This window comes from Protobothrops mucrosquamatus, unplaced genomic scaffold (assembly GCF_001527695.2).
Source record: "Protobothrops mucrosquamatus isolate PMUCROS unplaced genomic scaffold, P.Mucros_1.0 scaffold85, whole genome shotgun sequence".
NCBI classification, from domain to species: domain Eukaryota; kingdom Metazoa; phylum Chordata; class Lepidosauria; order Squamata; family Viperidae; genus Protobothrops; species Protobothrops mucrosquamatus.
In genome coordinates, this window is record NW_015386462.1 from 637,886 (window position 1) to 649,486 (window position 11,601).

Genomic DNA, 11,601 nt, shown 5'->3' on the forward strand with positions numbered 1-11,601 from the left:
CCTAAGCCTGTCTTCTGGAGTGTTGGCTATTCCTGCCAGCTTGGTGTCATCTGCAAATTTGATGAGTTCCCCATCTATCCCCTCGTCCAGATCGTTGATGAAGATGTTGAAGGAAGTGCTTTATTTCTACTCCTGTGTATTGTGAAAAATAATATGATTTGATGAAATAGTTATGTTAGGTTATAAAATAATAAAAAGGTGTGGTCTGTTGTGAAACAACCACCACTGAAGTTAATTCAAGCTCCCTCACAAATCAGAAAGAACTGCAGAATAAAACCCAAAACCACTTCAGTTTCTCCTACCTTGGCTGAAGTCAGTATTCCCCAGGAAAGCAGTAGTAAAAATGAGATTTATGGAACAGTAACAAAGGAGTAACTGTTTATTTAATTTGGTGAAGACTGATGCTATAAAAATAACAATACACATGTAAAAAATAGAGATCAGTTGTTGCCATTCTATCAGTTCAGAAAATGTACTATGCATCATTTTACAGTTGTCAAATATTTATTCAATCTGTTCATTAAGTATGCCATATTTTTAAGGAAGTTAAATTACCCTTCTGTAGTGTGAACTCTAGGAGGCAGTATAATAACATAGTCATAGCAGAATGGAAGAAATCATTTTAGTTTTTGAAGTAAATTTGTAATAGTAATATAAAATTAGTAAATATTGTTTATTTTTTTATTCCTCTCTTCAGGGTTCTCAAAACACTCTAAATACCATGTGGTATATGGAGGTTGGTCATGTCTAAGTTTTTCATGTTTGGAGCAATTATAAAATTTATGAATCATAAAAAAGTATTGTTATATTAAGCATGTGCATTGTTTGATGCTTGCTAGTAATTTACTGACTAGTGATCTTTGGCTTGACTGCTTAAAAGGAGCATTCATTAAAAATGTATCTGTATCTTTTCCTTTGATATTTGCGCTGCAATGTTTGTGCATTGTCTGTGACATGCTGTTCTGTGCTGTTGGTGGCTGTTAATTAGCCAACAAAGTTGACAAAAATAGTACAAGTTAAAAAAAGAAAACACATCAATAAGTGTGAAATCTTCATATCCAGGTGAAAGAACTTCGAGAGAAAGCAGAAGCTTATAAGCAGAGGATACAAGGAACCCACTTTTCCAGAGATCATTTAAATCAAATCCTATCAGATAACAATAGACTCTGGGATTTGTCCTCTGAATCCAGTGTGGAAGAAACCATGAGCAACAATATCAGAGCGCTTGATTTAGCAGGGTAAGAAATTAGAAGAAGATTGTGTTTTAAAAATATGGTATTTTGGGATAAAAAATTAAACAGAGCTGGGCCTGGTTAATATTTAGATGGAAAACCTTCAGACAATCCCTTCGATGCAGGCTAGCCTGGAAAATTAAAAAAAAAAAGTAGCTTGAAAGAAAGTGATGGTATATCAATCATTTATTACATGAATATATCCATTCAGGCTACATCCAAAAACATTTTAACCACAATATGAACATGTTATTAAATATTATCTTGACTTTTGCAGATTTTTCCACAAGTAAATTTGATTAAGAATATGTAAAATAGAGACGGTCCTTAAGCACCGTATTTATGTGTGCATTTATGTGTATAGTATGTGTACAGAGAGATTTTAGATACTCATAAAGATTGTCAAGCACAGTAACTGTTCTTCCCTTTCCTTTATTTAGCAGATTGCTAGCATATATTGCAAACTTACTTTGAAAATCTGGGTTCCATGTGACATGGAGACTATTTTTTATTTTCAACTCAAGCCCCTACTGTTACAGAGAGCTAGTTGTATAGTTCATAGGCCCTCCTTATTTGGATTACTTTATTATTAAATTTGCAGATGAGTATACTTGAAACATAAATGTATTTAAGTTGATATAACTGCCATTAGTCATATCTTTGAGGAAGATCCCAAATATTTCTTAAAATATATAAATGGTTATTAAATCTTACATTTAATAAATTGTTATTCTTTATTTAGGGTTCCTGAAAACAAACTCTCTTCAGGTCCTAACATATTGGCACAACCTGCACCGTTGCAGCAAAATAACATTGAGAATTTAGGTGTATCAGATGCTTCTACTATTCCTGTCAAGCGACGTTTAGTTTGGGATGAATCGCATGATGATGAGCAACAGGAAACTCTGTCACCTACATTAGGGGAATGCAAAGAAGAAGAAAATAAGCAAAAAATTGATGAAGTTAAAAAAGTGGAAAAAAATGACAAGGATGCCAGTATAAACAATCAGCAAAAGTAAATATTTGAAAGATTATTTTTCCTGTTTGGAGTTATGGAGTATTTACTTCTATGATTAAACATCTGTTAGCTAGGGCAATGTTAATTTCACCATTAATGGGGAGCTCTGATGCATTGACGTAAATAAGATTAGATTTTTATGCCAAATAACTTGAGCTAGAATTTGGGTATACAAATTCTAATAGGTAATATACCTTAAGCAAATATTCAAATAGCATACTCATGTCAGTTCTAATTCTGATTTGCAAGGCTTGATAAACCATAGTTTTCTGGCTTGAATAAGGCTATAAATAATTACTTACCAAAATTAAAGATATTCAGTGATTTAATCTAATGTTTTTTTTAAAATAACATCTGTATAAACATATGACGAAAAACTGCATAATCATTTCATAGATATTTATTGAGAGGTTTTTATTTGAAAATTATGTCTGGGATGTTATTTAATAAGCATTTCTGGGACAGTAAAGTAACTGTAAAAATGATTGAATTTGTATTCTTCAAATGTAACAAAGGAGAAAGTGCAATTTAGAAAATAAGACCAATGATTGAAAATTGATCTGTAATTATTTTGATTAAATTACAAAATTTACTCAAGATTTTATAACAAAATCCCAAATAATCTTCAAAAACAATTATAATTTCAAAAAAAGAAACAGAACCCAGAGACTGGGGATAATAACTTGGAAGCTCTTTTGTGATACCTTGTTTGTGACTCCAATAATTCATAACTTAGAACCCCTAATGCAGACTCAGGACTTTAAATAATTGTTCATTGGATAATCATATTTTGTCACATTTCTTACTTATTTTGCCATGGAAAATGTAAGTTCTTCAGAAGACAGGGGAGATTCTTCAGAATCTTTAAGCGCACACGGTAGGCTTCCAACTCCACAACTTAGAGCACTTGGTGGAATCCAAAGAACACATCATGATTTGACAACCCCAGTTACAGGTAAAAGCCTGATAGTTTTCATTTAACTTCCTAAAATATGATTTAACATGCATCCTAAGAATTCATTTTATGTTAATTTTAATAATTGTGTCGATGAATTGATTAGAGCCAATCTAGCTCAGTAGTCTGTTCCAATGTGAGTGTAGAAAATAAGGAAGTTGATCATCAAGGCCATCTTCCTTACTCTCAGCAGTGACTACCTAGCTGCCCCTGGGAAGTCTACAAGCATAATATGAATTTAGTAGCTTCCCCTTTGTATTTCTATACATCTACAATATATGCAGGTGGTATAGTCTCTTAGATATTGGAGATAATATATAACATAGCCACAATTAGTAACCATGTCCTCTGTGATGAATTTAGCATTAAGGGGAAGTTGTTCATTTTTATTTTAGGAGGTGCTGTTTTAGTATCTCCTCAGAAAGGAAAGCATTCATCCTCACTGCAAATAGAAAAGGAATCTTCAGAAAAGCAGTCTTTGGCAAATAGTCAAGTTTCAAGAGAACAAGTAAAAGGAAAAACTAACAGGGTAAGGTAACATTGGTGTAAGAAATATTTGTAATGTCCATTTCTGCTTCCTATAAAATATATAATTACAAAGAAAATTATAATTTTGTCAAATAAGAAACTGTAAATTAGTACAGGTAGCTTTTGACTTTAACTTATGACCACAATTGGTTGTAAGTCTTTATGACTGTTAAGTTGAAGCACCCATGTGGCTGAACCTGATTTACCACAGTTTTTATGGCAGTCATTAAGTGAATCACTGAGTCATAAGTGCGCAGGTTTTTTTCACTGAAACTGGCAAAAAACATAGCAAATTGCAGTTTTGTGACTGGGATGTTGCAACCAGTCATAAATGTGAACTGGTTGCCAAGTGCCTAAAATGCAGTTGTGACTGCTGTGGGAATAGTGCAACATTTTTTAATAGCCGGAAGTGCTTTATGGACTGTACAGCACTCTTTCCAAGGCAATCATAACTCCAAACTATCATTAAATGACCAGCTGTAAGTCGAGGACTATGTGTAGCACTGGAGAAATTACATATGGCTATAATGAAATCTGTAACAGTTTATTTCCTGTTTTAAATTTGACTTACTTGATTAGAATTTGTGGTTTGCAGGAGAATGTTAGGGAATAATGTGTATATTTACTCCAACACCCTTTATCATAAGTCTCATTTTTTTAAATTTTGGCAAACCATTCTTGCTTTCCTCAAATTTTGTATTAATTTATATTTTGACTTTTGTTCTTCAATATCTCACCTCTTTCATTTTAACAATGTCACTGAGTCTCTGCTACTGTGACCTTCTGAATCTTATCCTGTCTGTTAATCTATTCTTCTTCCACATATATTGGTTGTGTAGTTTGATAGATATTTACTTTCTCTTTATGACCAAACTGCCTAAACAAACATTTTGTACCTGTTATCCAGGAATATATAACAATACTATCAATAGACATATCCAACTGTCACTTCAGTATAAAAAAATGGGCAGCACCATAAAAAGCACAGTTGATTTTGTTTCTTGTTATATTTATTCTTTGCAATAGACACACTTTTTAACTACGTTTCCAAATCTTTCCATTTATCACTTTTCCCATTCTTTTAATTTAGTAAATATTTTTCCAGCTTGCATAAACTGATCTACTGCCTTGGTTTTATCATTTAGGTATATCTTGCACTCCATTTTCTGAATTAATTATCTTGATACATTACTTTTCAAATGTAAGCTTCTTGTACAGTGCAACATATTGTATAAATTAGTTAGGTTTTCAATTAACAATATGGCATCATCTCTATAGAAAACTAGCATGGGGCTAGTAACTACATATTCATACTGTGAAAAATTGTACATAATACAAGTATATATTTATTTACTATATAAATTATAGCACACAACTACTTGCAGGATTTCTGAAATCTCTACATAAGAAAGCAGTTGCTGTGAGGCACTTTATAGTAAATAAATGAGATAACAAAGGTTAATAACAATTTTTCAGATTCACAATGTCTTTATTTCAAATTTGAAAGTAATTTATTTCAACCTTACCAGAAGTGTTCTAATGCTGTTTTTATGATTGAAGGTTTCAAACTCAAAATATTGAGCACAAAATGTTGTCTCAAAGCTTGAAAACCTTTTGCTAAAGTTGGGATAGATATTTCAAATTCAAAACAGATCATTTTGAATTTGAAATGGAGTATTTTAGCTTCAAACATTTCACATTTGGGATGGGGTATTTCAAGTTTGAAACACTTAGAATTCAAAATGCTTTGCACATCTCTTTGAGTTAATGTAAGACATACAAAACAGAAGCATGGCTAATTGCTTTCATTTAATGACTTTAAACTTTTTCACTTTTTAAAATACCAATTATTACTATGGCCTTTGGGGGTTTTTTATTAACAACATTAGGGATCTTAGCAAATAGCAGAATTATTTACAATGGGAATATTTGTTTTGGCATTTTAGGGTGAAGAAAAAACTGTGACTAATTCCCCAGCTGCAGGGCTGAAAACTTTGGACCCTTTGCCTCTACGAACAGATCAGTGTTCCAATCAAGATATTTCTGGTACAAGAAACTGTGCAACATTAATGCATTCAGAGCAGATGCCTACAGTTTTTGAAACAAAGCTGGTTAAGGGTTCTGATGTACCCTATTGGAGACGGTTGTGCCGCATTCAAGGAAGTCTCCGGGATCCAGAGTTTCAGCATAATGGTTGGTTTGCATCATAAATCTTTATCTTTGTTTAGATTGACATATCTATTTAAAATAACTTTAGTATTTTGTTGCAATAACAATAACAAATACTCAGATTGCAATACATTGAAATAAAGGTTAGTATCCAACAGGACTTGATAGTGTGATTATCCTTTGAAGAATAACGATTAGAAGAAGAATATAACTTAGACAGAAAGTTACTGTTGGTTTTAGATTGAGATAAACACTGCTTTCAGCTATGTAGACTTATTTCCTCAGTCGAGTGTCTTCCAATTATGCTGAACTTTCATAAACTTTAGAGCAACTTGTTACAGTCAGGTTTAAGAAATATGTGGCATATCAGGGTGTGATCCAAACTGTTTTGAAGTAATTTCATAACTGTCCTCTACTGAGCAGCTGGCAATGTTTTCTTTAAACAACCTATTCTGAAAATATACTGTACATTATTCTCTCCTCCCTATATAGTAATAGCAATAGCACTTAGACTTATATACCGCTTCACAGTGCTTTACAGCCCTCTCTAAGCAGTTCACAGAGTCAGCATATTGCCCCCAACAATCTGGGTCCTCATTTTTACCGACCTTGGAAGGATGGAAGGCTGAGTCAACCTTGAGGCAGTGAGACTTGAACTGCCAAACTGCTGGCAGCCGGCAGTCGGCAGAAGCAGCCTGCAGTACTGCATTCTAACCACTGCACCATCATGGTTCTTATATGCTATAATATATATATATAACGTGGGATCAAAATTAGCTATAAAAAAGCACATTCTCATTTTTCTTTAGATAACATTCTAATTTAATTTCCTTTTACAAAATAAAGTATTTCTGAATTGATAAAATGCAGTAAATGTATACTTTTCCTAATAGGCAACATTGCAAGCCCCAAAAGGAGCTGGTTACAGTTACCCCTTCAGGAGAGAAACTATCATGATGAAGGTTGGTTAATACATTTTGTTATATAGCAAATAAAACATATAGTAATAATTATATAAATAATAATAACATATAATAATAAAACATATAGTAATGAACATATAGTAAAAATTACACGCCTAAATAAGTACTGCTTCCTTACTAATGTTAATAGAAATTTTTTATATAGCAAGGTTTATGTCTTTTGGATATGGTTAAAATGGAAAGTTTTCATTTGAAAGCTTATTCAAATTTGTGAGGATTATTAACTTTCATAGATATTTTAATGCTGTGATAAAAAACATGGATGTAGTTGCCTGTCCGGTTTATCTTCTAACAATTTGGAATCAAAATGAATTCTTTGAAATAAAAAAACATGCTAGCTGATGATACTTTATTTTATAGCATTCCAACTTCCAGTTTTCTTTAACATGAAATAATTTTAATAAATATGAAAAGGTGGAATATGGTACTTGATAATAATAAATGTCTATTGGCACACTGGCACTCCCAAACAGCACATACAGGATTTCAGTTACAGACCAGCTGCCAGGAGTTTGACATTAATTTTAACTGACAGCATGCAAACTATTATGGCTAGTTTAATAGGCTTGACTTGTCCTTGCATCAACAATTATGGAGCAAGTGAGCGCAAGGCCTTCTAAACTGATTCTAGCACTGTAGTAACTTAAGTGATTATGCTAATGACCATACAAAGACTGGAATAAGAAAAAATAAAAATAGTAGAATGCAAATCACCCAAGGTCCTATTGGATCTTTTTAAAGATAAAGATAGCATCAATGAGAAAATGATAGCACATTGATAACTTCCAAACTGTGCAACAAAGAACATATAAAGTTGGTGCAGAAACTATCCTGCTGCAGTTTAAAAGCCTTCAAAAACTATTTTAAAAGTACCTTTTTACCATATGCTCTTTTCGATGGGTAAGATTGCTGACATGCCTTATTGGCAAGATTAGCCTTTTTTGGAAATAGAGCAATAAAAGTGGGTGGTAGTGAGTTTAAAAATATTCATGAAATTAGTTTATACAGATTTGGCACAATTTTTGTACCTGGAACTATTGGAGGGCTAGAAAATTGTGTCATGTTAACCACTAAAGAGGAAATACAGTATTTGAAATGTAATTTTCTTTGTAACTTGACATTTTTATGCACAGTCATAACTTCTTGCAGAAAAATAAAATCATTATTTGCAAAACATTACTTTACCTCAGAGGGCAAATTGTTATGCAATACTCTAAATGAGAAAAGGGAAAATTTGACAATGCTTTGCCTGGATCTGATCCATGCATCTGCATACACAAAATTTCTATGTTGAAAAAAGAAATAGAAAAAGAGACAGATTTTCTGCAACTTCATACTTTCTAACAACTGAGACTAGAAAGCATTGGTCTTGTTCAAATTGCTTAGCAAAGCTACTGAAAATATTTAAACATTTCAAAATTATCAGATCTTTACTTATGCCTTGCCATTTTCCTAATTTTTGTGCGATGATATTTGTTCAACCATTACAGATAGTACTTGGGTGACAATGGCAATTGGGACTGTGATTGCTGTTGCTAAGCAATGTGGTCATAAAGTATGACACCATCAGATGACTACATTATTTAGCAATAAAAATCCTGGCAGTTTTAGTTGCTGTCATACGCCCAAAATGTGTCGGTCATTAAACAGGAGGCTGCAGGAGTCTCAGGCAAGGAGTGTGAAAAGTGCCACAGGGAGGCAGTGCTAAGGGAGGCCTGATGCAGGCCGTGAGCGCAGGTCAATACAAGTATAAGGAAGCCAGGTGAAGGAGGCGGTAGTGCTGCATGAGCACAGGGAGGCCAAGGGAGACTGACTGGTGTGACTTGCCATCTTCCTTGCCAGCTTCCCATTGTGATGATCATGGGGCACAATAAATACCTTAAGTGTGAGTCAATTACCAAATGCCTGAATTGTGACCATGTGACTGCAGAAGTGGTAGAGCATCTGAAACTTCCAAGTACCATTCATTCAGTGCTGTTGCAACTTAGAATGGTCACTGAATGAATGGTCAGTAAGTAGAGACTACTTGTATATCTTTGCTAAACAGAAAAGCAAAGATAATGAAATAATCAAGAATCCTTAGCAGTAGGAGTTTCAAAAATTGAATATCATAGAAATCAGGTTCTGTTAAATACACACATTTATTTTGCATAGTCCTCATGGGGAATCTTTGCTTATAATATATGTTTGCCTATGGTGGTTACTAAGTTTTACTGTATATGCCATATACGATCTGTCTTCATTTGACCATTGTAATTCACCTAAATTGATTCTATGTCTGTGTAGATCTGTGTTCAGAACTCCTAGAATGTATGAGATTGTTCATCAGGAGTCTCTTCCCTTGTGTATACCTGCAGCTAGATGCAGTTTTCACAAACCCTTTTATTTTGTTTTGACTATATCAAATCATTAGTAAAGTATTTCTGATTGTTCTTCAATACTGTTTTATTTAAATTATTTCCCTCTGTTATTTTTAACTTCTCAAATATACTCCAAAACAAAACATTGAAGTGTTATTAAATGGGCCATTTTGTCCTCCCATGATAAACCATGCGGTGTAGTGTATGCTAGTTAGAGATCTCTTTCTGATTTTAGACAATATTTATTTCACTCATGTTTTTCTCTATGTTTTGGGTATATTTCATACCAACAGCAATTTTCATATTCTTTTTCTTTGTACTTACAGATGATGTTGACCGACTGTCCCAGTTGTCTGCTCGATCTGCTGCTTCTGGTTCTCTTGCATCTCAGGTTCTAGAACGAGCTCAAAGAAGAAAAGAAAATTTCTGGGGCAAGATGTGATTGAATTTTGCTATGCTTATAATTTGTTTTATAGTAGGGTATTTTAACTTTTGCGAGAAAAAAATAGTTAAATACTGGTTTTTTAATCAATAAGGGGAAAGGATCTGATGTAAAAATGCTGGATATTCAAATACTCCTTTTGATTTGGCTTAATACTCAAGTACTTGATTTGAAATATTAACTTATCCAAAATCTGTATTCTACCTCACTCTAAAAAAAAACCCATTACAAATAGACTACATCATAAGCTTTTTTTATTTGATGAATTCCAAAAGACTCCTTATCACCTTTAAAAAGCAGTGAAATGGTGCCATATTATAAGGTTCAAGAAGTCCTTGATATTGTAACAGAAATGCAACCTTAAAAATAGCCAATGAAAAAGTTAAGTGGAAGTAAAAAAAAATGGAATAAGAATAAACTACCTGCTACCTTTATGGCTTACATAGCAGCTAAGGATTATTTGTGTTATTCTTCTATTACTCAGCAAACCTAAAGATTTTTTTTTATAAACCATCATTCAGTACATTTATATACAAGTTTTAGTTGGATTCTTTATTATTAATCCCTGTGTTCCAGCATGGACAATCACTTTACTGGCTTTTGTTTTTGATAGATCAAATACAGTTTTATTATTCTACAACACTAAATTAACTTTCCCCAATTGGATGATCTTTCAGAATTAGTATTCCTATACTTCTCAGCCATTAGAACCAATAGCCATGTTGCTGGGAATTCTGGGAATTATAGTTCAGAAAATTTTGGAAGAAACCAAGTTGGGGAATTTTTTAAAGCAGTTTTTATTATGAAATTATCATGAATAATATAGTCACAAATATTACTGTCATAATCAATTTTCAAATAATTACTTTGGCATTTCAGTATTGCCCACCTTTTTCCTTTCCCTCAATATTTATATCATGATGGCCAGCTTAAAACTGAAGTCTATTGCATTTCAGATTGTAATATTAACATGACTGGTGTAATAAAGCACACAAGCATGTATTACTCTTGTGTGATAGTTCAACATTTCAGAGAAAATGTGTTCTTGGCAATCCTTTTTGTTGTGTTTAAATCATAATATAGCCTTAGGTTTTGTACATGAGAATCCTTAGCCAAGCTAAGAGCAAAAATTGTTTTAAATATTATGTTTAGGGACTACTAATTCTTCCCCAAACTCCATGGTAATTTGAAAAAGCTGAATTAGGGATGTGGTTCCCTAGCTATTGGACACCAAGTTTCATAATTTCTAATCAACATTACTAGTGGTAAGAGAAATTTGAATCTAGTCCAGCAAGATCTAGAAGCAATATATTGTTGGTCCCTAGTATACTTTAGTAATTCAGAAATTTTCTTGATGTGATTATTGCCTTATTGTAAAACATAGTTTTAAATTAGAATGAAAATTTATAGTAAATATGCAGGATATAATTAGTTCTTTTCATATATCACTATTATTGCGTTTAAACATTAAAAATATAAGATTTGTGCAAAAAAACCTTGACTTTTCTGTAATATTTTAAAGATGGTTAGATTTGTATATTGGGAGATCAAGTTGTACATGCTTTAAAAATTGAGTAATATTTTGAATACAACAAATTCTTAATTATAAATGTTCATATCTGTGCCATATTTTCATGTTTCACTTGCAGTATTGTTTCAACATAAATTTCAGTTAATTCAAAATTTTGCTTTATTTTAAAATATGTATTCAAACTTTGTACAAATACATTTAAATTGTCAGGAAATGTATTGAAACATTTGGAGAAACAGAAAACCTTGGTGTCTTCATTTGTATATCTATCCAGAAATTATGTATAGATCAGATCATTTCATTTTCAGCTCTACAAAAATCAATTTTATGAGATAGCTTTAGTTGAGGAAGAAACATTAAATATATGAACATTAATTTAACAA

The 11,601-nt window shown here is 32.5% G+C and overlaps 1 protein-coding gene across 1 annotated transcript in view; it reads left to right on the forward strand.

The window, feature by feature from the left end:
- Positions 1 to 11,293, forward strand: part of MDM1 (Mdm1 nuclear protein) — a 34,465-nt gene extending 23,172 nt beyond the window's left edge. The window contains exons 8-15 of the mRNA XM_029283435.1: positions 698 to 736; positions 1,063 to 1,238; positions 1,975 to 2,247; positions 3,081 to 3,205; positions 3,601 to 3,734; positions 5,680 to 5,926; positions 6,796 to 6,864; positions 9,572 to 11,293. Coding sequence (XP_029139268.1) covers positions 698 to 736; positions 1,063 to 1,238; positions 1,975 to 2,247; positions 3,081 to 3,205; positions 3,601 to 3,734; positions 5,680 to 5,926; positions 6,796 to 6,864; positions 9,572 to 9,687 — 1,179 coding nt within the window. The 3' untranslated portion in view covers positions 9,688 to 11,293. The remainder of the gene's footprint in view (positions 1 to 697; positions 737 to 1,062; positions 1,239 to 1,974; positions 2,248 to 3,080; positions 3,206 to 3,600; positions 3,735 to 5,679; positions 5,927 to 6,795; positions 6,865 to 9,571) is intronic.
- The last annotated feature ends 308 nt before the right edge of the window (positions 11,294 to 11,601 follow it).